We start from the raw sequence: 26,901 nt of genomic DNA on the forward strand, positions 1-26,901 counted from the left end.
ATCTACGGGGCATATTCGGGGGCAAGGAAGAGCGAGTCGATCGTCCACCCCCCCGACATTGGCGCTTGCGCAGTGACCGCGGCGTCAAATGCCTCGTACAGCACCCCCAGTGCACTCTGGTCAAACATGTCGTATCCGATCACGTGGCTACCCTCACTAACTGCCGGCGTGGCGGGCGGTGCGATGGGGAGAGAGAGGACGTTGGCAACTTGCAAAATCTTGCGACGCGCCTCGCTCGCTTGCCTGCCCCACCGGGCCTCCATGAGCCCAATCATCCAGAGCGCATTGCTGAGCGCATGCTCGGCCTCGGGTTTCGTGAGCTCGAAACGCCAATGGGCGATAATGACAATATGCGCACACGTGACGAGGTGGCGGAAGTGAAGCCACATCAGGTTGTATTCGCGGTACAGGTAAAAGTCGTAGTAGCAGGCAATGATCTTGATTGCCGAGCGAGTGAGGACTGCGAGCGAACTCATGCTCAACCGTGAATCGTTTAACGTTACCGCGCGAACTGTCAGCCGGCCCCTATGGTTAGTCATTTAAGATTGACAAGACTCACCAGTCCCACAACACGCTTAGGAAGGGGTCGGTAACCTTGTTACCCGTTGTGCGGCCTTGGGAAACCCAAGTGGCACACCACGTGTCCCACCGGTCCTCGATTCGGAGGAGCCAATCGAGAGAGAGGCGCGCGTTCCGGCTGTCGTGCAGGTTCATCATGAGCTGCGTGTTGAGTACTAGCAGCTCCATCAGACTGCGACGGGGAACGAGCACCACGGCCTGGTCCTCAGGCACAGGGCGTGAGCGGAAAGTCATGTTCTCAAATTCTCCAGGCCGGATAAGCGGTGGCCGGCCCGTGAGCGCCGTCGTCCAGCTTGTTGTCAGCTCACAACTGAAGAATTACCCACTAGTGGGAGTAGAGGACCTGGACGAACATGAGGTCGGCGCGGTCTGCCGGCGAATATGCCGCGCTCCCTTGGTCCTGGTGGATGCCGAGCTCCTTGGCCTGAGAGATCATCCACGACACAATCTCTCGACATGTCTCGGACGTGCATGCGAGCGTAGAGTAGAACCATAATCCCGATAACGTATCTGATATGAGTGTGGACGGCGTGTAAAACTCACGGAGCGAGGTAAAGCTTGCGCTTCCCCACTTGTCGAGCAAATGAACCGCGTGCCGAAAGTACGGTACGTCGGTGCGGTCAGAATCGGGTACCTCGCGTGCGTGCCGTTTATCCGGGAACGAACGTAGGCGAACATATCCGAGTGCGAGACAAGAATACATGAGTGCAGTCTGGTCGGCCGACAGCGACTGTGGAGCAGAGAGATACCGTTCAAAGAGGGAGAGCACTCTCGGAGCAGTCATGAAACTGCAGAACGGGAGCATGTGATCGCAGAACGTCTGCATAGCCTTTGCGGCTGATGGCGGAAGTGGGTTGGGCAGCTCTGGCAGTGGCGTGAGGAGGTTACAGTCCGGATGGGTAGGCGCCTCCTCGAGCTCGAGTGAGACGGAATCGCCCGTCTGGGAAGAGTACAGGCGTTCCAGTTCTTCGTCAATCAAGCGCAAGAACTGCGTGCGCTGGGGATATGTCGATCCCTCAATGGGCGCACTTGTAGCCTGTTGCGACCGCCTGCGGCGCATGGGTCGCGGCTTGTCGCGCACAAGGCAGTCGGGCAGGCCGGCATCGCGACATGCCTGGCATGGATAGGGGGGCTGGCACTTTTTGCGACGCGCGCGGCAGTTCTCGCACGCGCGGGCTATGCGCGTGCGCGGTACTTTGGTAGGTGGATGCTCGTCTTCGCTGGACATTGTGGCGATGAAATGTATGGTGGAATGGTGAGTGGGACAAGAGAGAGGTGGGCGATGGTTGGGTTTGGGTTATTGGTTCCGTGGAGCTCCATTTCTCCCCTCACTCATGCCGCCGGCCATGTATAACAGCTGGTGACTGCCCGCTTGCCCGCTGCCCACTCGTCTCGTCGCCACGCATGACGTATGCTCAAGCCAGCCATGTCCCTGGTTGTCCGAGTAGTAATGTTATGCAGTTACAATCTCTGGCACCTCGATCTTATCAGAACGTCAGAGCGGGTGTCTGAGCGTCGCGATAGCGGTTGTGCGACATCCGCGATCGCGCGGCGACGGCGAATCCCTCTACTGTGAAATTGGGAACGTGGCTGCTCCTCGCTCTCCCATTTGAGGTGCGGCATGTTCCTCGTTCCCGTTCCTCAAGTTGATCGCGATACTTGGCTCTGCAACGAGTCTCACTGCAGCGAGGGCGCGGCGTCCAAGCGGATCACGCGAATTGGGTCTGGACGCACGTGCGATGTCGACTAGTACTCGTACCTCCACTTTACACGACCACAAAAACCTCTCCAACATTTCAGACTTGCCACTCAACAATGCTCGCAAGCATCTGGGCCGTCCTCAAGGCCTACTGGGATCTTGGCTTCACGTCCTTTGGTGGGCCGGGCGTACACGTTGTGCTTCTCCGCAAACGTTTTGTCAACAAGTTGAACTGGGTCGATCAAGTGACGTTCCTTGACCTCTTCGCACTTGGCAACGCCCTCCCCGGCCCCGGATCGACCCAGCTCGCATTCTCCATTGCCGTCGTTGCGCAGGGTGTGTTTCCCGGCATACTCGCTTTCCTACTATGGTCACTTCCGGGCGCTTTAGGCATGTTGGGGTTGGGATTAGGCATCGCACATATCCCAGATACTTTGCCCAATATCGTTTTGGCAATGTTGACCGGATTGAATGCGGCGGCGGTGGGGTTGATTGGTCTCGCGGCCGAACAGTTGGGACACGGAGCAGCGAGCGATAAACTCACCCTCGCTCTGGTTTGGTTGGCCGCATCGTTTGGAATCTGTTACCACGCCCCGTGGATGTATCCCGTCCTCATCGTTACAGGAGGTTTATCTACCCTCGTGTGGGATTTTAGGCGGCAAGTCTTCATTGCCCCGGTCCGAAGAGCAAGGCGGAAGCGTGACGAACCACAAGATGAGGGAATCGAGATCCCCACCCTCCCTCGTGCGTCAACCCAAAACTCAACTGACCCCAGACACGCCTACCGACGAGCGCCGCGTATCTGCCCCCTCGGTCCCCTCGGTCCAAAACGAACCACCAGAATGCGAGTCTGAATCTGGGCACCGGCCATCGCCTCGCTCAATCGAGGCGGCAGCCGAGGAAACCAACCGCCTCCGCGTCGTCTCGACACCCGTTGCCATCGCACTCCTCCTCGGCTTCGTCCTCTTCCTCACCACCCCGCTGGCCACTCGTGCCGGCCTCCAAAACGCCGACCGCACAGTCCCCCGCGCCCTTGACGTAAGTCTCTCTACTCTACACATCACTAATCCAGTTCTTCTCCAACATGGTCGTGGCCGGAACGATCATCTTCGGTGGCGGACCAGTCGTCATCCCCCTCCTCCGCGACTACGTAGTCGTAGAAGGCTGGGTCACCGACCGAGACTTTCTCCTAATCTTCGCCATTCTCCAAGCCTTCCCCGGCCCCAACTTCAACTTTGCCGTTGCGCTCGGAGCGTTGGCAGTTGGGCATAATAGGGGATTGGGCGCGTTTTTGGGATACGTCGGCATTTTTGGTCCTGGGATTTTGCTCAAGCTCGCCCTGCTTCCGTTGTATGCTAATTGGAGGGAGAGGGCCGTGGCAAGGAGTGTTATTCGCGGTCTTAATGCGGCGGCGAGTGGGTTGGTGTTTACCGCCGTGTGGCAGCTGTTCTTGGTCGGGTACGTTTACGTCGCGGCCGATGGAGAAAGCAGGCAGGCTGTGAGTGGGCCATTGACCGCCGACCCGTTCTGGGCCGTCGTGGCAACAGGCTCCTTCTTGGCTTGTAGGAATTACAAAGCGCCCCCTTGGCTTGCCGTGGGCGGTGGGGCGGTCGCGGGTCTGTGCTGGTACGGCGTGCATGTAAAGAACCATGGGTGATACCGATGCATAATCTATAATCTTTTCCAAGTTGGCTCCGCCGGATCAGATTATGGCTGTGGGGGTGAGGTATAGGTGGCGCTGACGGCTCGCGTAGCACTGGTAGGCGCTGCCAACTCTCACGGTCGCGTTCGGGTACTGTCTTTGGCGGTATCGAGACGGCCAATGGCACACGAGCCAGTCCCTCCCAGGCCCCGAAGACGAGATTCTACCCCTGTGCACCCACACAAGTGGCTTGAACAGCATGCATCATCCACTATTACACTTGGACCCTTTATTCACATGCGTGGTCAGTATGCCACGCAGGCGCATAATTCTTCTTCTTATGATACTCAAAATGTCGTACAAACCCCCCTCCCCATGCAATGAGCCTGTCTAAGACTGGACAGGCACAGCCTTGATCTCGGTCCGGTTCTTGTTGGGGTCGTCTCCAAACGTCTCCTCGTAGTACTGGTGCACCTCCTCGGAGAGGTCCTCGGTACGGGGGCCACTGGTTGTCAGCGATACTCGTAATATAAACATACATGAAGAATGTTTTCCCGCCAATCTTGGGCATGAAGTAGTATCCGCCAGCGAAGATCCAGACCGCAGCAGACACGACGACGGCGTAGTTCATAGTCGCGCCATCGGGGTTCGGGTTACCAGGGCTGGCATTAGTTGACTGCATCGTTGGGACGGAAAGAAAACTCACAAGCAGAAGATGACAATGGCAAAGGCCATCCATGCCGTCGCGATGCAGGCGATCGGGTACGACAGCTTGCCGAGGTACCATGGACCAGGGCGAAGGAGGGACTTGCCCCAGAGGACGCGGGCGCCGATGGGAATACCGTAGGCGACGTACAGGCCCATAATGTTGAGGCAGAAGATGGCGTTGATGGCCGCCAGGTCAACGGGGTCGGCAAAGGCCAGAAGGCCCAGGGGCATCGCGCAGAACGTCACCAGCCACACGGTGCGGACCGGGGTGCCGGAGAACGAGTCGATGTGGTGCCAGTAGGTGGAGAAGGGAAGAGCGCGGTCGCGGGCGAAAGCAAAGGCCTGGCGCGACGACGGGAGAATGAGTGACGAGGTCATGGAGACCTCTGCACATGTCAGCTTTGGTTTGACAGAGGGGACGTACGGGAAATAGCAATAAAGGACCAAATGACAATGGCACCCTTGGTTCCGAAGCCCATCTGGTAGACGACAGCAAGAGGCTGGCCAATAACACTGTTATTGATGCCTTCGACGTCTGTGCCCATGCAGAGGGAGATGATGATGAGGTAGAGGGTGCCGATGACGCCTGCGGATCCGATCGAACCGATGATGGCGGCAGGAACGGCAATGGCGGCATTGCTAGCCTCCTCCGAGATCGAGACGGCGCAGTCGAACGATCCAATCGTCCACACGGGCGCCATCATCGAGAGGAGGAAGGTCATGCCGTTGCTCCAGCCCGAAAGGTTGACCCAGCCGCCGAAAGTGAAGGAAGCCGTGTTGAGGTTACCCCTACGGGCAATGGGGAGACCGATAATGGTCGCAAGCGCAAGCGAGACGTTGAGGATCGTTGCGGGCGTCTGGAGGCGCGCAAACAGAGTTGTGCCGTATGCACAGAACAGGGCGCAGAAGATCAGGATACCGCAGTAGAGACCGAACTGGGCGCCGACGGATGGAACAAAGCTCTCGTCAGCCATCGAGGCCGCAGCGAAGAAGATGCCCTGGCAACCCCAGGCGAGGGACGAGATGGCAGCGACGTTGCCAAGGAACGAGTTGTACCCGACCATCCATGAGAGGAAGTTGCGGTACTTGGGCGGCGACAGCCTGTGCGTCCAGTAATAGAGACCGCCCGAGGTCGGCATGGACGACGCGAGGTCGCCCATCGCAAGTCCGACCGTCGCAATGAAGGATGCCGCCAACGCCCAGCCCCAGATCATGCCGACCGGACCACCGTACGGCAGGTTGTAGAAGATGGTACTCGCGATCGAGGGCACGATACCCATAATGCTAAACGCGACTGAGATTAGCACTAGCCCCTGACTTTTCGTGCTCGTACTCACCGCCAAACGTCTCAAACTTGGAAAAGTTACGCTTCAATTCCGGCTTGTAGCCGAGGTCCTCGAGGCGCGCGTCGTCGCGCGTCATCGTGCCGCCGTGCTCGACGCTGATACTCTGCCGTGGGCGCACCGCGACTGCGATGTCATCTTTGACGGATGCCTTGGAGTCGGACATGGCCGCTCAGAGAGTGTGTGATGTAGGGTGTGAACAGTTTCAGTGGTGTCCAGCGGACGATGGGGAACGTCAAACCCAACTAGTGGTTGCCTTTAAGACGAACTCGTATCAGTGACGCTCAGGGCGTTGGCGCGGGGCTTGCATGCTCGCTTGTAAGTCTCCGGGCATGCGGGGAAGATGGCGGTCGACAAGGGGCTAAAAGGAAGTACTGGGCACGGGCGGTGGTGAGGGAAGGGCGTCGGGGGTCGGGGGGTGGGGGACGGGTTGGTGAGGGATAACGTCAAGCACGAGCGCTGTTGCTGTTGGATGGAGGAACATGGGTATTCCCAGGCTGTGGAAGGTGGAGGAAGGGAGGGTTGGGATGCAATGAGATGGGAATACCCTGGCCGCGGACCGACCGAGGACGATATCTAACCGTCATGTTGTGAGGCGGATATTCTCAAACAGGACAGGTGTGACCCATGTGACCCAGTTACTGTCCCTCTTGGTGTCTTGACTGGTACCAGAGGCTGCGGCGGCAAATGTCCAGGCCCTTTCCCCCACTGCGCCCGAGACAAAGTGGGCAATTGATTAACTGGTTGCTGGCTGTTGCTGGCTTGCTGGGGTCAAAAGGGTGACAAACTCTGTTTTGTGGATAATCGGGGTATCTACCCCACGATTAGGCGGAATGCTGACGCCAACCCCCACACTGATCCCTGTTTATACCTACTTGCCCCGCGTGGTGCTTGGTGCGAGGGGTGACTCGCCTGGGTCAATGCACTGCAGCAAATGAAACCGGTGAGTCGCCAGATGCGCAATACATGGGGCCCATGACGGGGCCCATTTGCCGAGTGTCTTGGAAGTTATTCTGCAAATGCCAAGGATCTGAAAGTAATGAGGAGTGGTATGGGTGTGCTGCGTTGGTAACGATGGTGTCGGGGTTCCGTATCTCGGCATTCTGCCATGAGCCAAAAACAGGCACGAGTACGCAGTAACTCCGGCGCTGGGTCCAGTAATGGTGCCAGTACGAGCGGGCGCCATATTTCAGCGCTGGGCGCTGGGTCCGGTAGGCCAGCAGGAACGCTGGGTGGGTGCTGACTGGGCATGGGTGAATGAAAGTAGGCTGCTGTGACCACCACAAGTGATCGGGTTCCTGTCGATCTCCCCCAGTGGCAGCGCTATCCTCAGCCACTTGCATCTCACGTAAGCAAAATCACCATCGTGGCTATGGCTAATCCCGGGTCCCGGATTCGCATCGCCAATCCCGCCAAACAACGCATTCCGCCGCCACACTCTGCTGCCCAAGCGGTTCAACGGCTGGGTCAAGCCGTTCAGCCAAGCACAGTCCACAGTCCGTCCATATCCGCGAGATGGCTGATTGTTGGATACCGTGCAAACCAAGACCGTTTCATCGCGTCCTCGTCCTCCGTGCGTTCATTTAGGTCGAGGTCTGTGCGTGGTGCGGCACGAGATCCGATCGGGACCGGGGATGATAGCAGCAACCGAACTACGGTCGTATCTGAGATTATTTCCAGCTTATCGTGATTGTGCAGCAGAGCTACGTAGCTGGGCGAGGCAGGTACTTGGGCACAACCGAAGGGGGGAGGGCATACGCCCCAGAGATTCAGAGATGGGAGATGCCCACCACCACTTGCATCAGCGCTAATGCAGTCCAACCCCCGTAACGCTGCGCCGCACCAGCCGCCACGGCCTTGAAAGCCCGATCATCGTGCCACTGTGGCGGCCTGTGCCCTCTAGGTGTCCATATAAGCCGAGTCTATCTTGAACCCGACAATGGACCTGACCGGGTCCATCCTCAAGAGTTGAGTTTACCCCCAGTCGTATATTGTGGACTGTGGATTCCATGCCTCGACGACGCGTCGACGATCGGAGGTCAGTTGGAGTCAGTTGGACTTTCTGGTCTGGTTCATTTACGCTGGTGGATTGGCGCCTGTCACGAGGTGTGGGTGACGCTATCCCCAAGGAGAAAAGTATCGAGGAGAGTTGGAAAACGAGGTGGTTTCGGGTGCAAAGGCTTTGCAAGGAAGGAACAGCAAAAGATTGTTCTCCACCAGGGAGTTGAACCCTGCTCTTTCGCGGTTACGCCTTTACAGGCAACTCTCTAATGAGAGGCGAATATACTAACCGATATACTAGTGAAGATTAACAACTTATAAGCGTTATGGTTTTCACCGAGCATTGAGGACCGACCCAGCGCTGAACTGAAGGGTCGAAATACCGAAACATCTCGCCTCCGGGTTGAGACCAGTTTTCAAGTGTATTTCGGCTCTGAACACAGTCTTACCCATGTCGAGTGACCGACCCCGATAGTCAGCAGCTCCCATTACCTGAATCGCAGTTGCAGCTAGCTGAGTGAGCAGCATCTCTTCAAGCACAGCGGGAATTAAAATATGCACACAAATGCATGCCTAGTATCTATGTCGCCTACAACTTGGTGGCAAGCGCAGCAGCAAGCTTGCCGCGCATGCGCATGAGGCTGCTCCGCTCCTCCTCGAGTGCGGTAAGCGCGTTGTCAATGGCGCAGCGGTACTGCTCAACACGGGCGGCCTTGGCAGAGCGCTCGGTGTCCTTGGCGCGCACAAGAGCACGGAGGCGCTCGACCTCGGCGTTGGCCGCGCTGAGCTGGGCGAGCTCCTTCTCAAGTAGGCTGCTGAGGGCGTTGAGGGCGGCGAGGGGGCGGCGGGAGACGGCGAGCTGGGCCAGAGGGTCCTCCGAGGCGACAGGGGCGGGGGCGGGGGTTGGGGTGGGCGCGACGACGGGAGCGGGAGCGGCAACGGGCTTCTGGACGGGCTTGGGGGCCTCGACAGGCTTGGGGGCCTCAACAGGCTTGGGGACGGCCTTGATCTCGACAGGCTTCGGCGCAGGCTTGACCTCGACAGGCTTGGCCTCAGCAGGCTTGGGCTCGACGACCTTGGGTGCCTCAACCGGCTTGGCCACCGGCTTGGGCGCCTCCTTCTCAATGATGGGAGCAGCAGGGGCGAGGGTAGTGGGGGTGGCAGGGGGAGTAGGTTCGGCTGGAGGAGGATTGCTGGCAGCAGCCTCCGCCTTAGCCTTGCGGTTGACGAGGGAGAGGTCGTCCTTGAGCCACTGGTACTCGGTGATGACGGCTGGAGAGGGGGTGGTGACGGTCGAAGCAGGGGCGGCGGGGGTGGACGGCCCTGGGGTGTCGGCGGGGGTAGCGGTAGTCGAGTCGAGGGCAGGCATAGAGGGGGTAGAGGGGGCAGGGGCAGGGATGGAAGGTGGGGAAACGGGCTCGACGACCTCGGTAGCGGGAGCGGGAGCGGGAGAAGGGGGATGCGACCACTCGGGGGAGAGGCGCACAGGCGTAATGGGAATGGGGGTGGGCTCCTCAAGAGGAACCTCCTTCTTAATGACAGTGGGGTCGGTCGCGACGACGAGAGGCTTGGTCTCGTTGACGGGCGAGGCGGGGGGCGGGGTGGACACGGGCGTGTCGACGGGCGTGTCGGCGGGCGTTGGGAGGTCGGGCAGCTCCAGGTCCAGGTCGTCGATGGGGCGGTTGATCACCTCACCCTTGGCGTCGACGAGAAGAATACGACGGCGGTCATTGTCGTAAATGTAAAGTGCGCCGTCGAGGGAACAAGTCTCTCCTTGGAGCTCGGCTGGGAAGATGGTGCAGTAGTAGCACTGACGGCCCTTCCAGAGGTTGGTGCCGACGCGGAGAAGGGGCTGGACGTTGCAAGCCGCCTTGGGTCCGCACGCAGTAACACAGCGGGTGCAGCGGTCAACGCCGGCGCGGATGCGCTTCTCGGGTGGGAAGCTGTGGTCAGTATGGGTTAGGAGCAAAGGGGTTTGAGTGGTTGCATTCTGCGAGCCGACGTTGTAATCGTCTGGGACATTCTCCGCCAGGTGGCGCTCGGCACGTCTCCGCCGTTTCCTTGTCCGTCTACACAATCTCTCTCTCTCTCACTAAAAGCTCGGTGTAAGACGTCAACACCATCTACACTCACTAGTAGTAAGGCGTCTGCTGGGTGCCGAGGACGGAGATGCCGCCGAGGGAGGCCATGAGTTCAAGGCCAGCCTTCACCCCTGGTGCGCGGGGGCGCGTGCGCTTCGCGTTCGAGTTGAGGTGCTTGGGGGGCATCTTTGGTAGAGAGGGCGAGACGAGAGCTGGTGCCACAGACCGATTTAAATTGCTACAGAGCAGGTAGCTTGGCACCAAGAGGGGGTTGGTGCCGCTCTTATATCGTCACAGCCCGGGGGTGCGGCTGTTCTCGGGTCAACGTGGGGGGGAGGGGAAGGTTGAATGAGACCCGGCGGAGCACGGTGCCGTGTGATCCTGTGCTCTACTTGTTCGCGGGGCGAGGAAGGAGAGGGAGATCGAGCGTAGTCCCGGAGGATGGAGCTGGGGCTGGAGCTGGGGACTAAGGCTGGGGACTAAGGCTGGGGCTGGAGCAGAGCTGGGCCAGTGATGAATGAGATGAGGGACTAGGGGAAGGTGTTGCAAGGTGTCAGAAGCTTGGCTTGTGGTATTGCAGTCATCATGTGCGCATCGCGAGCCATCAGCAAGAAAGAACGCACCCTGGCGGCCGTGCGCTCTCAAGCCCCCGCTCGAGCCACCTCACGGCCACTGCACGGCCAACCGCAGAAATTCCACCATTGTCCTCCCCTGGTCGCAGGTATCCACAGGTGTAGACTATTCAGCTTCCCCTGCGGTGCGGACGCAAAGTGGATGAGATCGCGCTTGGGGATTGATTGTCATAGTGATGGCGGGTGGCGAGAAGCACACCCCGGTCATTGTATGCGTGTGCACGGGTGATGAGAAGCATGGTCGCGGTGGTCATGGCGACTTCAAGTCGATGGCGTGTGGTACGTGTGGTCCTGGCAAGGAAAAGGAAGCAAAAACAAAGTCAAAAAAAAGTCGATAGCCTGGTGGCCATTGCGATCCCAATAGGTCCAGGCCAAGAAAAAAGTTTGAGATGGAAGGCGGAAAAGACGGATGCGCACGCTCGTATTTGGCTTGCGGTCTAGCGCCGGGTGCCGGCGACAGGTGACGGAGAAGGGTTCGTCGATGAGCAGAGCATGCGAACAAGGGTGGTTGGTCTGAGCGGCATCTGTCATTGCTGTCATCAACGGAGGCATGGTCTTGGCTGTCCAACTAGTCCTAAGGCTCGCTTCCATTCCGCCAGCCACTCTTCTCCTCGCTTCATGCTCAATGCTTCATTCTCCATCCCCGTCGCTCCACTCTCCACTCTTGAGATCTGCTAGTCGAGGTGATGTGAGGGAGCGCATAAAGTGCAAGAGTGCGAGAGGCGCGAGAGGTTGGTTGATGATGGGAGATGTGATGGAGCAGAGGAATCTACTAGTGGATGGTTTACAAGTTTAGACGCCGATCCCTGGGCCGAACCAAGCCGAACCGGTGGCCGCCAAGACTGTCTCTCTCTCTCAACGAGATGGCGGCCAGTCAACTCCCCACAACTCTGGTAATATCTATGCATGGAGTACAGTCGACGGCAAGTTGTCTGGGGAAATTGGGACAGCCACACCGCCAAGTCTGCAAGCCTGAACTGGGATGGGCATGGGCACGCGTCGGACTCGTGTTGGGTGGCAAGGCGGCGAGGCGGCGAGTTAAAAAGTGATCTAGTTGGGTGGCAAATTGACTGACACAGAATACTATTTCCGAGCTAATCCCATCCTCTACCCACTTGAGAATATCAGTCGCGGGTTACAAAACGGCGCACGCTCTGTGGATCTTTTGGGGGCACGATCCGTTGACGTTGATGGACGTGGTCGGGATGTAGGATGCATGGGGCATCAAGAGGCGGTGGAAGACTGCGGGCCTGCGTGGGGGGTCACCATCTGGTGAATCAACGGTGATTTAGTCCCGCACGGCACGGCCCACGCCGAATCCATCCACTTGGAACAAGTTGGTATTCTCCGCTCTCTCTCTCTCTGTTGACAACTCTTTCTCTTCATAAATCATGCGCAAACGTGCATCTAAAACGACAGTCAAGTCATCATCATCACCCATCTCTTCTGCACCTACCACCGAATCCGACATGCCTGAAACTAAGCCCCTCCTCAGTGGATCCAACTCCAACGGCACCCACTCGGCCAAGACGAACAAGACGGGCAAGACGGGATGGAAACCCCGCCTCCTCAGCTTTGAGGAGAGCCGCCGCCTCGTACCTTGGGCGACCGACAACGAGTACATCACGGGAGGATACCGTCCGCATCTGGTCAACATCAGCTCGTGTCTGTACTCTGCCATCGGATGTGAGTTGCGCTCTACCAGTCACGCTGGGCCACTGTCTTTCTTCCTTGACCCCAATCCACTACAACGCTAACACCAGACGTCCACAACGAGACTGTCAATATCCACACACACTCGCTCGGCGCAGCCTTCTGGGCCCTCATGCTCCCCCTCCACATCCTGCCCTCGCACTTCCCTACGCTCGGCACCTTCCCCTCGGCCGCTCTCCTCCCCCCATCGACCCTCATCGACAAGGCGTGCATGGCGTGCTACTTTGTCTGCGCTGTAACCTGCCTCGGCCTCTCCTCCTGGTTCCACACAGTTTCATGCTGCACTCATGAAGTCTGCGACCTAGCCCACTGTGGCGACTACGTCGGCATCGTGGTCCTCATCGTCGGTTCAATCCTCCCGGGAATGTACTATGGTTTCCACGGCCAGCCCCTCCTCCAAGGCCTCTACATGGCTGGCATCGCGGCCGCCGGCGCCACGAGCGCATACATTGTCCTCTCGCCACACCACCGCAACCACCGCTGGGACCGGACCTTGACGTTTATCGCGCTGGGCCTCTCGGCAGTCCTCCCCGTCGGTCATGTTGTCCTCGCGCGTGGACTCACGTACGCCCGTGAAATGATGGGCTTCAGCTACATTGCAGCTGGCGGCGCGTCGTACATCTTTGGCGCGGTGCTTTATGCCGCTCGGATTCCCGAGAGTCTCTGGCCCGGCAAGTTCAATTACTTTGGCAGCTCGCACCAGATCTTCCACTGCTTTGTACTGCTTGGCTCGTGGTTCCAGTTCGCAGCGCTGCGCTGGATGCACGTTGGGCGTGCGCTCGCGGACGCTTAGTTGCGTTGTCGCGCAGCATCTGGAACCAACTTGACAACTTTTGCTCATGTGTATAGAGCTGCCGCTGCGATTCATTCATTGAATATCGCAGCGCTACACACAGTGCGGCACACGCACACGCCCGCACACCAGTCGCCGACGATGCGCGGCCGACGCGCTTCGCCGACCTACACTGCTACCATGGCGACCCCCACGTCCACGCCAACAGGGACGTCGCCTAGATCTAGATGATAGATGTAGATTGTAGACGCTGTAGCGACAATGGATGCTGTCTGAATGTTGCATATCGTGATAATGAGCCGAAGTTTATGCGCTTTCTTTCCACGTTGTACCCCCCGCACGAATGCCCTGGCCTCATGGCTTTGTGACGTACTTGCCCTGCATTCCGTTTCCAACGCATAACATCACTGGCAAACATGAACAGGTCAAGAATCTACCTGAACTCGGATGTGGGCTTTTGGCTTTCAGCGATTCGCTGGTATCTTGGCTTGGTGGGTTGGTGGCATTGGTGGCTTGTTGAGTCACGGGAGTGCATACAAATACCCAGTTCCAAACTCATCTTTGCCACGGGGATGACAACCCGTGGTCAGGTTATAGTGCGCCTGGAAAAGCATTCATGGAATGCTAGTGGTTGAATGTTCGATTCCCAGACATGTCAAGTCTGCACAGGGAATTTCATCAAGTCAGGAAATGGTCCCTCTAATTAGAGGTTAGCGCTGAAGCTTGTAATACCCTCCTTGCCAAAGTAGGTGGAATCTCATCAAGAGAGAATTCCTTTTGTGACCGGCAGTCCATCTACATCAGTAGGATTGTTATCGAGACTGAGGTCGTGGGATGCTCAGAGAGCTCGACCCGCCCGTGATTCATCGCTTGTGGGATGCAACAGGTCTGATTCGAACGCGTACCAGAGACTGATAGTGTCCGCGCTGCGGCCCGCTTCCTATCCTCAGCAGTTTGGGCTATTTGACTTGGTGGCTTGGACCGTGCACGGCTCTTGACAACGGCGTGCTGTAAACGTGCACCATACTTCACATTCGTCTACACAGTTACTGAACTACACTTCTGAACAACTTGTGCCTAAACAACACAACCCCCAGTCACCGCTCACAACACGTAGCGGAACGACTTGTTCTCGCTTCTGTCAGCTTGTTCCCCTGGTTACTCACCGGTCAGTCAGGTCGACAAAGTGGTCCTCGTCCGGGGCTGGCTTGCCGTAGAGTCTGTCGCGCTTGATGTTCTCCCAGCGGTAATAGAAGAAGAGGGCGACGAGGATGCCGAGGTTGATCGAGTTACAAATGACAAACGTGAGTAGAGCGGGAGCGTACACTGGCGCATCCTTGTCCCGGAACGTCTGGGGTCCAATGAGGTTACCAGTGCAGTTGAAGACGAGGATCATGCCAGTGACGAAAGTCTTCTTTGTCCGTCCGGCAATGTTTGAGGCGAGGAAAGTCATAGCCACAAATGTCGGAATAGCAAAAGCTAGCGAGAGGTAGAAACCAGCCAGACGGGCAATTTTCTGGTCACGCGGAAGAGCCCAAACCATGACACCGCCAATAATCGATACGACCGTGAGAGGGATACCGGCGAGTGAGCGGCATTTGATCTTGTCTGCCATCCACATTGTGACGATTAGACCGATTGAGAGCCACGCATTGGCCATTGAGAGAAGAAGAGTTTCCTGTACCGTAAACCCCATACCTAGGACGATTATGGCGTAAAAATTCGTAATGCCACCTGAGGGGATATATGACAGCACGATTGCTGCACAGAGTAACCAGACGGCTGGGTCGAGAACCGCTTCGGAAACCTGGTACCATTTCCAGTTTGTTTCGGAAATATTCTGTTTATTTTCGAGGGTGCGAAGTTTGGCGACCTCCTTTTCTCTGGCGGTGAGAAAGAATGCTCCGTCAATACTGTCGGGAACGAGAGCAACGAAAATGAGACCAATAAGAACAGTTAGGCCACCAAGGAAAATGAAAATGGCCTTCCACGCCGCCATGGCCATGACTGTCCCGCTCTTGCCCCACTTTGCCTCGACTTCGCGAGAGCTCAAGCCGTACGCAACGCCAGCCCCGAGAATGCCTCCCCATGTAGAGAAGGAACCCCAGATACCGACGCGGGTGGACTGCTCAGACTTTTTGTACCACTCGGCAGTGAACATGACTGTCGCAGGGACAATTGTCGCTTCGAGGAATCCGAGGACGCTACGATTAGAGACAACAAAGTGGAGGAACTTGCAATCGGACACCCATGAGTTGGGCGTAGGTCTTGCATGCAGCGGTGACCATGGTCGTGCAGCCCCAGAGGATGATGGTTGCGCTGGTGAACTTGGCCGCAGGGAGCTTTTGGTGCCCAATAGCCATGGGGTAGCCTCCTGCCAGGTAGCCAAAGTCTTCTGTCAGCGGGGGGGAGAGAGGAGATGGTTGGGTTTGTTGATCCGTTCTGGTGGCAGTGTCGTTGTAGTGGCGGTGGTTGGAGACAAGCAAGCAAGCAAGCAAGCCAACGAACACGCACAGTAGATGGATCCGAGCCAGGCATACTGCGAGATTGTGAGCTTTGCAGCCGACCGAATCCCCATAACCGAAGCATAAGTCAACGCCGTCTTATCGAGCTATCATCAGACTTTTCGAGTGGCAACCTACGAATCCGAGGGCGAAGATTGCGCAAAACATCGGCAAGAGCACAAAGTCGGTCTTGCGCCGCACCCGTTTCTCCTCTTCGGCCGTATACAGCACCTCGCCACTACTCCCACTCCCACTCGCGTTCTCAACGTGGCTCAGTTCCTCCTTGTCGACCTCGATGGACATTGTGTGGTGGGCTCACAAGTGAGCGGGTTGGTCCGGTTCTTAAGTGTCTGAGGAGGTCCGCGGTCTTGCTTCGTCCGTCTCCCTTCGTCCGTCTCCATCTGCCAAGTCAAACCAAACCGAACCAAACCATAGCGGCATGCGCCGCCCCTGGCCCGCTACTAGCTCCATTAGGTGGGTGGCGTCGGCTCGGCATTCCTCCTTTTTCTTACTCCCAAGTAGAGCTAGCTATAAAATACTCAGGGCAATCTAATCCATGTGACCCGAGATTGCCCTGTCGCGAAGCCGGACGTCTTGCAACACCTTTGTGATCCGGCAAGGTGACAAAAGGCTTGGCTGAGACCGGACAACCGGCGCACCTCTGCCGACCAAGTAGCTACAACAAAAGAAAAAGGGTACACGACCGTGCGGGGTGAGTTGCCCGTGTTGTCACCACATTCCCCCCCAGTAATAGTAATCGGGTGGGTGGCGTACAGAGGCAAGGTGACATCTGCATCTTAATTGTTGGTTTGAGCTTTGACTCCCAGCCGAGTTTAAGAACGGCGCTGTGGCCGGTGAACTAACTTCGGCCTTCTCCAGGGTGGGGATTTTTGAGATGGGGGTCAATTATCCGCCACTAGTGCTGTTCACCTCCGAATCTGAACAGCGCCTTCAAGGCCAGCAATTCAGCACCTCTCACAGCGCTGTTCTACCCATTGATCCCTCTGCGTCGCTCGCTAATGCTGCATGATCTAATCCTCTATCTATCCTACATCATCGCGCGCACTGTGGCTCTTATTATACCCCTCGACGACCTTTGCAATCTTGCGGAAGAACCACTCGCGGCCCGTCTGCTCCGCGATCGGCAGGAATGGGCCTGGCGTCCCGCCGCGCAGGACAAGGGCAATCCCGCTCGCCTCGAGCGACAGGCTTTGCAGCTCGTCAAAGCTCACCTGCCATATCACGCGCATGCGGCGTAGCTGGACATACAACAGGCGGTGGTTGCTGAGGATCGCGACCGCGTCGTCGCCGGGAATGTCGAGGTGCGCGACGTAGCTCTCGGAGAAGTATGCGCCGGCGTCGAGGTCCTTGAGCCAGCTCTGGCCGAGAGCGTCGCGCGCACTATAGGGGCGCAGGACGCCGTCACTCGCAATGAAGCGCGGGAGTCGTACACGGTCGATAGTGTTCGTGTCGAACACCGTTGTCGTGTTCCTGATCCCCTCAGTCGAGGCCGAGATGAAGTCCATCACGCCCACAACAGGCTTGGTGAACAATCCCACAAAGCCCTTGCCCACGCCTCTGGCGAAGCCGACCGCTCCACCCTTCTCCGCACCCTCCATCGGCATCGCGGCGACACCTTCGAACGCACTAGTCACCGAGTCTGCGAACGCGCTCGCTCCTGCAGCCACTCCGTACCTGCTGTCAGCTTCGTTGTCAGAACCTAGCTCACAGTGCGTGTTTCGGCTTGTTGCGCCGCTGCGCCATGCGCCGCTTCGTCTGGTATTCCTGGTCGAGCGTCGCGGCCGATAGGCCCTTGCCAATACTGGCCGTGAACTTGGTCATCGAGTCGGTGATGCCGAAGACCGTCTTCATGGCCAGACTCGTCGCACCTCTGGCAATGCCGACGCCGATATCCCTGTTGCCGTGCATGACAAAGCCCTGATACGGCTCGTAGAAGAAGTCGGCGAAGCCAGAGCTGATATTGTTGAACAGGCCCACGGGGTTGCCGAGGAAGTCGGCCGAGCCAAGCACTAAGTAGATCTGCTGGACCGCCTGCTCCTGGTAATGCAGGATAACGCGCTCCTGCAAGTCGTGTCCGCTCAGGCGCACGTTGTCAAGGAACAGGGCCCGGAAGTTGATCGGCGCTGCGTTCACATTACCCAACGTCATGGTCAACGCGTTGAGGGCATAGTAGAACGGATTGCGGGTCGATACCCTGGATGTCAGCTCGACGTCGTGACATGAACGTACTTATCATCGACGTTAACACGGTCTGTGCGCATGAACGACACCTCGAGTGAGATTGGTTGCAGCTGCAGCGACTGGAAGAACAGATCATTCCGCTGGTCGGTCATGTTCGGTTCAGGAATGCCCTTCGGGTATTCGATGAGGATGCTGATGATTAGTTGCCAGCCATAAAAGTACACTCACTCCTTGGTCGGCTCGCGCCATGTCGCGTCCTTGAACTTGGTGAAGTCAATGAGTGCCATGACAAAGTCTTCGTCTAACTCGATCGTCATGGCCTGGAGCAAGATCGACGCGTACTTGACGAACAAGACACCATGCGTGTTGTCCTTGAGAATGGCGACATTGGTATTTAACGTCGGGTGCGCATCCAGGTCCTTGCCGTCCTTGGACACGACAGTCGGATACAGGACGATAGGGAAGATGCCGCCGAAGAGCTGGTTGTCGATCTGGATCCACTTGCAGATGAGGGCAGCTTCGTACCATGTGGGGAAGTCCTTGTAGTCGAACCTGATGCCGCGGAGCGTGAGGTACAGTAACTCGTCTGGCTTTTTGGTCACAACGGACACGCCGATGCCCTCGAGCTCGACAAGTACAAGGAGGTTGGCCTGGTCACTCGGGACTTCCGCCTCGAAGCCGCTACCCAGGCTGTCCTGGCTGTCCGCAGCGCTCGGGCCGACGTCTCTGCTGCCCTTACGCGCGACCTTGTAAACGTTTCTATCCTCGTTGTATGGCGAAATGATCAGCAGCTGGGAGCTACCGTCGGCCCTGATGTCGATGGTGATCGTCGTCGACGGCTGCCCCTGACCACGAGACTGCTGTCAGCTTGATCCACACTTGAAAGCTCACTGGAATCTTTATCGGCGGCTGCACACCAATGGCCATCACGTCGATGGGCCTAGGCAGTACAATACCACCAGTAGCGAGCAGTAGCCGCTTCTCGCGTGACGTTGGCCAGTCCCATGTGTACTCCACCGTGTCGTGTGGTGCAAGCCTGCGCTCCTCAAACACCCTCGCGTCTGTGTTGTCTTCGGGATGTTGCGCCTGCTTGAACATGAACGGCAGCGCGGTGTCATTCCGCAGCTTGATGGGCCACGGGTCCGTCTCGAGCTGCATGAACAGGAACAGGCTTGAGCACTCCATGTGGGTCTCGATGCGGGCGAGGTACGTCTTTGGGCCGTTCCGGCCTTGCCGAATCAAACGAAGGTCAGTGCGGCCAATGTCGTTGATGTTGAACGGTGCCGACCAGTCTAACTGGCCTCCGTCTCGCGTGTCGAACGCGATGCAGAGCTGCATCGCGTCCCTCGCGCCCAAGAAGAGGATGGCCTCCTGCTCGTTCGGCTGGACAGTGGTGAGTTGCCGCGGCTCAGATATCTGCCGCACTTGGATCGCGTGCTTGAACAGGTTCTTGATCAAGAAGCGGGGTGCGATAGTGATCACCTTCGAGAGCTTGTACTGCAGGTCAGCTTCCAGTAGTAGGGCTAGTTGAGCTCACCTTGCCCAAACCCTCGGTGTACGAAAGGCCAACGTAGTAGTTCTTGTCGCCCTTCACGGATGGCAGGACGATCTGCATGTCTGCCGAAGCGGGTTCAAACGACAGCGGCCGCGACAGCTTCGAATCCGCCACGCGCAGGAGCAGCCTGCTCCGCCTGTCGTCGCTAGGGAAGCTGAACATAAACGGCGTAGGTTCTTCGCGCTTGTAGTCGGTCGCGAACTCGTTGCGGCCCGCAACAGGTTTCTGTCCACCAAGCGGGCCCTTGACCATGATGTCGAAGGGCAGGCCAGTCTTGTTGAGCAGAATGAAGGGGCTGTACACTTGGACTTTAAACGCGCCGCCCGAGTTCGGGAAGATGTAGTAGTGCAGCTTCAGCATCGTCTTGAGCCCGGCCGCGTCCGATAAGCTAAAGTGGTCCTCGATCGGCAGCTCAGGGTCATCCGTGTTGATGATCGCGTAGTCACTCTGCTTGAACGGCGTGTCCTCTGGAGCCACACTGAGGAGGAGCAGGTGCGACAGCTCGACAGTGTGGATCGGGCTGGTGCCTCCCTTGACAAGGAAGTTGCTCGAGCTCATACTCGTCGCCTTGTCATGGATGCGGAACTTGAGATCGTATGGTAGCAGGTTCTCGAGCTCGACGGGAGCACGGAGCGTCAGCGAGATGCGGGGGTACAGGCGTGCGGACGGGTCCTTGGCGTTGAAGTTGGCCTGCGCCTGGAAGTAAAATGCTGGTTCCTTCGGCGTCATGTGCTTGCAACTGATCGCGCGTATCGGCCGCGTGATGAGCTGGCGCCAGTGGAGCGGGGTCGACCAGCCGTAGTCAAAGCCGAAGCCACGCAGCGGCCGCAATCTGAACCGCTTGTCGTACACGGCGTCAAACGGCACGGGGTACGAGGTACCGGGGTCTGCGAGGTCAGTTGTCGCCTCGAACAGTCAACTTACCAATCTTCAACACGCTCCCGGCAGCCTTGCCATGCGCGTCGACGATGATCATCTCAACTGGCAGGCTCGTCTCGTTTTCGATAACAAGCGTCGAGCGGATCGTAATGACCTTGATGTTGTCCTGGAGCTCAGTGTCACACATGAGCTGGTATGTGACCTTGTCGATGCGCGGGCGGAGGTTCAGGACGTGCTCGCCCTCGCGGTCAACTGATATACCGCGGACGGGATCCCACTTGACAGCGCCGTCGGGAAGCTCGAGGCCAAAAGAGTTGTGCTGGAACGCCGAGACGTTGTCACGCAGCGTCTGGCGGTCCTGGAAGAACCAGGGAAGGTCGGAGCCGTCCTCGATCGTCTTACGCTTGTGCCAGGGGATGGAAGACATGTCGTCGCTCTCGGGCCAAATGGTGATAGGCATGCCGGTGCGGTTGCGGATGCGGAACGGCGCGACTGGCCCGCGGTCTTTTGGCTGTTTCTCCTGCTGGTTGCTGTACACTGTCATGGAGGTGATGCCTAGCTCGATGAAGGCCGAGGTGAGGCTCAGCTCCATCCGCTGGTCGGCTGAGAGTTTAACGGTGAGTGGCGAGGCGCCAGTAATCGTCGGCGTGCGCGCGATCTCAATGTCGAACTTCCAGGGGTCGAGAAGCGGCTCAAAGTACGAGTTGGAAAGATTGAAGTACCGCATCGAAGTCGTCAGAGACGTCGCCATCTTGAGCTCGCCCGACCAGTCGTTGACCATGCACGTGAATTCGCTGGTGGAAAGGTGAACCATCGGCATCTGCTGCTGGTCGCCGATAAAGACGAACTGGAACCCGTTGACGCGGAGAGTGAGGTGCTCCTTGGAGACGAGGACGCGCGTCTTGACCAAGCCCACCGAGGAGCTACGACGGTGACTGACGGAGGCTCTGCGAGTCGATGTTCTCGGCGGAGCCAAGGACATCTGACTCGTACTGGCGACAGCGTTACCCTTGGCAGCCGCAGAATCCTTCTGTTTCTCAGCCTCGGTCGCCGCTTGGTCTGAAGCCAGCGCCTTGCCCGCAGCAGCTGAGGCCTTGTTCACAATGTCAAGGATGAGCGTGATGTTGTTCACCGATGCACGGAAGATGACGGGCACTGGAATCTCGATGTCGAAGATAGTCATATGATGCGCGCCACGGCGCGATGTATCGAGCGTCAAGGTCATGCTCACGTCGTCCAGGAAGCTAAGCCGGTCGTCGGGCTGGTCCATACGCCCGAACGACATGCCTAACTTGTCGACTTTGAGGGCGAGCACGTTGCTCTGCGACACCAGGATCTCCTTGATCGCCAGCTGGATCGCCTGCGTCTGTTTGTCCGTGTCGTCGGCCAGAACGATGACTGTCGAGTTGACGATGTCGATGCGGAACGACAGCCCGGCCTGCGTGGGCTTCTCCTCAACAAGCAGGGTCTGGCCATCAGGCGTCGGCTCCTCTGGCGGGGGAGGCTCGGTGTTCTTGAAGGGAGCGACCGCGAACTCGAGGAGAGCAGCTAGCGGCTCGACAGCGAGGATGAAGCGCGGGCTATCAATCGTGACCATGGCAAGTGCTGACCCGTCCGGAGCCTTGGTGTACTGCACCATACTGAGATCAGTAGAGCTCAAAGAACTTGTCTACTCACATCTGGTTGCCGTCGTTGGCCATCTGCGGCACGATGTCACGGTAGACGCAGTTGCCAACACGCGTGCTCTCAAAAGCGAGCGTTCTCAACGTGAACTCTGCCTCCATGGCGCCGTTCGAGAGTGACTTGAACGCCAGGTTGCTACCAATGAGGGCAAAGCGTGCGATGCTGTTCTGTTTGAAATCCTCCTCGGTGAGCGCTTGCCGACCGTACAGCTCCATCCCGATCGACTTGACGCTGAATACAAAGTCCAGCGACGTCCAAACATCAGCCGACTTGGAGGTAATGGCCAGTTCGGGGATCAAAGCCGTCATATCGTCATCCGAGTGGGTTTCCGAGGGTATGGGAGGCTCCTCGGGAATTGGTGTAGGAGGCATAGACTCGGACAGGGGCGTCGAGTCATCAAGGTCCTCCTCGTCGTCCTCGAAGCTACTCAGCGCCCGCGGGATGGACTCCAGCACGCCCATGACCAGGACGTACTGCCGCTCCGTGAGCGACAGCTTGACGTCCGTCATGTCCGTCGTAATCTCGGTGTCTGCCTTGTGCGGGTCCGCGCGATGGTCTCCAGGAGCGATCTGTTTGATCTTCGCCGAGATGGTGACATCGTCCACCAGTTGCAAGTTGGAGGACTTGCCCTCAGCAACGATCTGCGTGAGGACGTTGAGGCCCGTGAGGCTTGCCTCAATCGTGCTCGTGTCCATCTTGTCGCCGAGGTAGTTGTTCTTGGCAAATATTTCACCGGGACGCAGGATGAGGCTGTCGGTGCAATTCTGACCATCGCTAGGGAGTACGATGATTGGCGTCTTGACAACCACGTCGTAACGCATGCGCGTGACCTCGGCCGCGCTCTGCATGGCTGCCTGCGACGCCTGATCGTAGACAGCCTTCATGCGGCCGAACTTGTACAGCCAGACCATGAGGCGGTGAATCGTGTCCTCCATGAACGTGAACTTGAGCGAGCCGGAGCGGAGGTGGATCATCGAGTTATAGCCCGGGAAGGTCTCGTCGTCCGGGTTGAACGTCTCGTAGCTGAAGTCGGCTAGTTCACCTCCCTCAATCGTGAGCAGTTCCTTGAAGGCTGGGTTGGCGACCTTGGCTTCCGTAGTGTCGAGGAGAGAGAGGTTTCCGAGGCGAGCAGCCACGCGCATGGTGCCGCCGCGCAACAGCAATCCCACATCTGCCGATGGCAAGCTGAGCAGAGCAAAGCGAAGGTCGTTGTTCTCCAACGAGACCTGGGCGCTTGTGAGCTTGACTCGGATGCGCATCTTGTCCGTCGACACCGGCTCTTGGCTCTGTTCTGCGGCTTGTTCCGCAATGGGTGTCTCTGGATCATCCTGGCCGACGAACGTCGTCATGATAAAGTCATAAAGGGAGAGGATGGGTTCGGGCGCAAGCGTGATATTGAACGTGGACAACTCGGTGTCGATGCTGGTGTCGATGCCCTCGTGCTTGGTCATGAAGTCTGGCGCATCCTTCTCCACCTTGAGGTACTTGACTCGTACGAGCTTGACGTCGCTTGGGTCACCAGCCGTGACCGCGCCTGAGGACAACAGTGGCCGCTGGACTTTGCCGTTGTCGAGCATCGCCAGAGTGACGTCTTTGAGGTATAGGTCGACAGATCTCTGGTACTTGCGTTGCAGGAATGTCAGGCCGAAGCCCTCGAGCGCGGCGTTTGCCAGCGGCTTCTCCGAGGTCGCAGAAGTCGACCGGAACAGCGACGCCTGCAGCTTGCCGACCGCGAACACAAACTCGAAGCTGACTTGCTGTAACTCACGCTTCTGGTTTTCAGTCGTGTGGTCGTTCGAATCGTAGAACTGGTCACGATGTCCTCCGTCGATCGAACTACCGTCCTGACTGCCAGGGTCTTGATGTGAGGCCACCGAAGCCGTCTCGTGTCTGCTCTCTTCGAGGTTGTACTCGATCAGCTCTCGGCGCTGGAATGCAGGTGACAACGGCGCTGCAATGACCTTGGCCTCTGCGGCCTTCTCCTCGTCGACGTCGTCGTCACCAAAGTTGGGAATGGAGACGTCGATGAACTTCATCAGAGTCTGGTACTTGCGGTCGGAGAAGTTGACCTGGAGTTCTGGCAGCTCGCCGGAGATCTTGAACTTGGTGAGAGTTGGGGCGTTGACGATTGCGTTCTGCACGGTGAACGACATGTTGATGCGCTCGACGATATGCAAGTCTGGGCCATCGTTGGGACCATGGGGACGATTCAAGGCACTCAAGCAGGCGTCGATGTCGTCACCCATGAGGAGCTGCAACGTTAACCTGGGGGATCATCGGAACTCACCTGGGTCGAGTCAAGCTTGAGGAGCACGCGGTCGTACATGAGCTCCTCCAACTGCTTGTAGTCGTCGTCACTGTACTGGCGCCCGCGTTTCGCCTGCACTTCGTTCAACTTGTCCTGGTCAGCGAGCTTGCTGTCGACAGCAATGTGACCGGCGTCAAGAATGAGAACCTGTGAGTTCTTCTGAGTGACGCTGAGGTTAGAAAAAGCGTTGATGAAGTACGCACTCCATGGGAATGACGATGATTGGCGCGTTCATGTCGACGTGCATGTCCAATGTCTGATGTCAGTTGGCAACACAGTATGTACAACTTACCTTGTGCTGCTCGAGCGCGTACTCCAGTCCCGCTCGGGTCTCCTTCCGGATGCCATCAAGCGTTTCCCCGGCTGCGTCGAGAAGGGCATTGATCGACTCCAGCTGACTCGCCGGTGGTTTCAAGAAGGCCATGACCGCCTCGACATAGTTGCGGTGGTAAATGATCTCCAAATGGCGCATCTTGACTGAAACCGCGTTGTCTGCTCGCCCATCCAGCGGCTTATTCTCGAACTCGAGGGCGAAGAACGGTTCGGCCGTCGGATCGATTTTGGCGCTGATTTCGGCGAGGGCCTTGGCCGTCCCACCAGCCTGCTGGACACTGTTCTGTTGGGCTATGGACGAGCGGCGGTCACCATCGAGCTCCTTAACCCGGACAATCTGCGGGTAGAGCGAGTTTGGCGTCGTGCCGTCGTACACGCGGAAGCCGCCGAGAGCCATCCGTGCCTTCATCGACTCGGTGAGCTGGATGAAGTCCGCAGAGAATGAGTCGAACACCAGTGCTGTCACGTCGAGGTTGGAGCCGTGGGGATCCGTACGTAGCGAGAAGGAGCCCCTGTTGAGTGTCGCGGAGACGCGCATGCGCATGATGTCTCGTGCACCACTGATACTGTTCTCCTCTGCCGACCATGCATTGTAGTCGATGATGTCGTCGATCTCCTTCTGCTCGTCCTCGGTGATCTTGGCCGTGGGGTCGTCGTCATATGCAGACGGCGCACTGGAGCCCCATAACCACTGGCTCCATGTCTGCGCTGCTGGCTGGTTTTTCCTCCGTTCTCCCTCGATCTGTTTCCTTGTTGCCGCGTCTTTCTTCGCAATGACACGCGCGACGGAACGGAAGAAGCGGATGTCCTCGTACGAGAGGTTCTTCTCGAGGTCATCCAACTCGGTCTGTTCCTGCTGTGAGCATTTTCGAGAGAAACGTTAGCTCACCTCTGGTGGCAACGTCTGTCCCTCTGGGAGTGCCAATCGCTTCACGTAGAGGTCGACATACTTCTTGCGTTTGTCGCGCCGCTCCGCAAAGTAATCCCAGGACCAGCGTCTGTTGCGGTCATGGACTTCGGCGTGGATGGCGTTCAGCGCATACTTCCACCTTGCTCTTGCGGGGTTCGCCTTGAACTCCTCCTCTGGCGGGCGGTACTTGGAGTACTGGTGGGTGCGGTGGTAGAAGTGGAAGACATCAACGATGGACAGCGCGTCGCGGTACTGTGCGGCATCGAGGACAACACCAATCTCGTCAAAGATGACGTTGATATCAAACTTGGGCTGCTCGTTTGTCATCGTGCGGTGGATAACCAGTCGCGCCTCGCCAGTAACTGGTTTGAGGATGTACTGGTGCTCAACTTGATTGGAGAGCATCTTCTTCAGGGCCTGGATGGTCGCCTTCTGGTTGTCCACACCCTTGTCAAGACTGCCCGAGTCGGTGTCAAAGTAGACGGACAATGCGCTGAGCTTGACAAGTTTGTGGACGTCCTTGACGTTGTCCTGCAGGAAGGTCTCGAGCCAGCACTCGTCGGTCGACACCATCTTGAACTCGGAGATGGTGAGACCGGCTGCGAACGGGTGTTCTGGGGTGTTGGAACCATCCTCGTAGCGCATGTGGATGTTGCGGATGTGGATCTGAACATTATTGATGATCCTGGTCGTGATCGCCCCCAGGTATGTCTCCTTCTCTGTCGTGAGCTACACATCACTGCCGTTTAACTCACGCTCATCACCGTGGCCATCGTTGACTTCGGACGCGGCGTTATCGACTGCCTCGGCTCGTCGCAGTCGCTCCTGCTTGGTCGCCTGCTCGATCCGCTCGTCTTCTGCTGGGTCGATTTTACCCTGTGGTCGCGCTCGTGCAAGCACATAGATGTCATCAATCTCGATTCGCGCCGGCTGACTCTTGATGGCTTGCCATGGGATGGTGATCGACAACTTGCCGATGTCGCCTGAACTCAGCGCGCGGTTGCAGTCGGTTACCCACCAGCAACAATCTCGACAGGGAGGCCAAAGCGTTCCAGAACCGACTTTTTCAGACGCAAGTCTTGGAATTCTGCCTTACCTGGAGACGTGAGCTCACAGATCCAGCAAAGTACGTACCAGCGAGGACGGAGAGTTGGAGGTCGTTGGTATTCAAGTTCTCGACATAGGGCGATACGTATGCGTTGAGCATGCGAATCGCAATGTCCTTGACGACCTGCATGATGGGCTAGTACCCCAGTAAGAGGAGGAAGGGAAGCGGTCAGCGTGGTCGTGCGACCGTCTTCCCCCCGGGGTCGTTGAAGACTGCGGACGGGGCGCC

The 26,901-nt window shown here is 57.8% G+C and overlaps 7 protein-coding genes across 7 annotated transcripts; 2 read left to right on the forward strand and 5 right to left on the reverse strand.

The window, feature by feature from the left end:
* Nucleotides 1-2: 2 nt before the first annotated feature.
* Nucleotides 3-1,807, reverse strand: CcaverHIS019_0301570 (uncharacterized protein; the record flags this gene model as incomplete). Its single annotated transcript, XM_060598573.1, has 4 exons — nucleotides 3-525; nucleotides 560-871; nucleotides 906-1,089; nucleotides 1,123-1,807. 4 exons carry the CDS (start codon nucleotides 1,805-1,807, stop codon nucleotides 3-5), a joined length of 1,704 nt encoding a protein of 567 aa, XP_060455353.1.
* Nucleotides 1,808-2,394: 587 nt separating this feature from the next.
* On the forward strand, nucleotides 2,395-3,935 carry CcaverHIS019_0301580 (uncharacterized protein; the record flags this gene model as incomplete). The annotated part of the gene is made up of 3 exons (XM_060598574.1): nucleotides 2,395-2,614; nucleotides 3,054-3,316; nucleotides 3,351-3,935. The coding sequence occupies 3 exons, from the start codon at nucleotides 2,395-2,397 to the stop codon at nucleotides 3,933-3,935; spliced, it is 1,068 nt and encodes a 355-aa protein (XP_060455354.1).
* Nucleotides 3,936-4,310: 375 nt separating this feature from the next.
* TPO5 (uncharacterized protein) lies at nucleotides 4,311-6,137 on the reverse strand (the record flags this gene model as incomplete). Its single annotated transcript, XM_060598575.1, has 5 exons — nucleotides 4,311-4,425; nucleotides 4,460-4,582; nucleotides 4,627-5,014; nucleotides 5,053-5,922; nucleotides 5,966-6,137. The coding sequence occupies 5 exons, from the start codon at nucleotides 6,135-6,137 to the stop codon at nucleotides 4,311-4,313; spliced, it is 1,668 nt and encodes a 555-aa protein (XP_060455355.1).
* A 2,424-nt stretch (nucleotides 6,138-8,561) lies between these two features.
* CcaverHIS019_0301600 (uncharacterized protein) lies at nucleotides 8,562-10,239 on the reverse strand (the record flags this gene model as incomplete). Its single annotated transcript, XM_060598576.1, has 2 exons — nucleotides 8,562-9,915; nucleotides 10,106-10,239. 2 exons carry the CDS (start codon nucleotides 10,237-10,239, stop codon nucleotides 8,562-8,564), a joined length of 1,488 nt encoding a protein of 495 aa, XP_060455356.1.
* Nucleotides 10,240-12,154: 1,915 nt separating this feature from the next.
* CcaverHIS019_0301610 (uncharacterized protein) lies at nucleotides 12,155-13,191 on the forward strand (the record flags this gene model as incomplete). Its single annotated transcript, XM_060598577.1, has 2 exons — nucleotides 12,155-12,371; nucleotides 12,449-13,191. The coding sequence occupies 2 exons, from the start codon at nucleotides 12,155-12,157 to the stop codon at nucleotides 13,189-13,191; spliced, it is 960 nt and encodes a 319-aa protein (XP_060455357.1).
* A 1,104-nt stretch (nucleotides 13,192-14,295) lies between these two features.
* On the reverse strand, nucleotides 14,296-15,998 carry CcaverHIS019_0301620 (uncharacterized protein; the record flags this gene model as incomplete). Its single annotated transcript, XM_060598579.1, has 5 exons — nucleotides 14,296-14,326; nucleotides 14,358-15,316; nucleotides 15,438-15,583; nucleotides 15,706-15,802; nucleotides 15,834-15,998. 5 exons carry the CDS (start codon nucleotides 15,996-15,998, stop codon nucleotides 14,296-14,298), a joined length of 1,398 nt encoding a protein of 465 aa, XP_060455358.1.
* Nucleotides 15,999-16,738: 740 nt separating this feature from the next.
* Nucleotides 16,739-26,802, reverse strand: VPS13 (uncharacterized protein; the record flags this gene model as incomplete). Its single annotated transcript, XM_060598580.1, has 15 exons — nucleotides 16,739-17,390; nucleotides 17,425-17,910; nucleotides 17,946-18,089; nucleotides 18,126-18,754; nucleotides 18,789-19,394; nucleotides 19,435-20,339; nucleotides 20,377-21,971; nucleotides 22,009-24,266; nucleotides 24,302-24,491; nucleotides 24,526-24,578; nucleotides 24,615-25,508; nucleotides 25,545-26,284; nucleotides 26,321-26,548; nucleotides 26,584-26,661; nucleotides 26,700-26,802. The coding sequence occupies 15 exons, from the start codon at nucleotides 26,800-26,802 to the stop codon at nucleotides 16,739-16,741; spliced, it is 9,561 nt and encodes a 3,186-aa protein (XP_060455359.1).
* Between the last annotated feature and the right edge of the window lie 99 nt (nucleotides 26,803-26,901).

The sequence above is a fragment of the Cutaneotrichosporon cavernicola genome (genome assembly GCF_030864355.1).
Source record: "Cutaneotrichosporon cavernicola HIS019 DNA, chromosome: 3".
Taxonomy (NCBI): domain Eukaryota; kingdom Fungi; phylum Basidiomycota; class Tremellomycetes; order Trichosporonales; family Trichosporonaceae; genus Cutaneotrichosporon; species Cutaneotrichosporon cavernicola.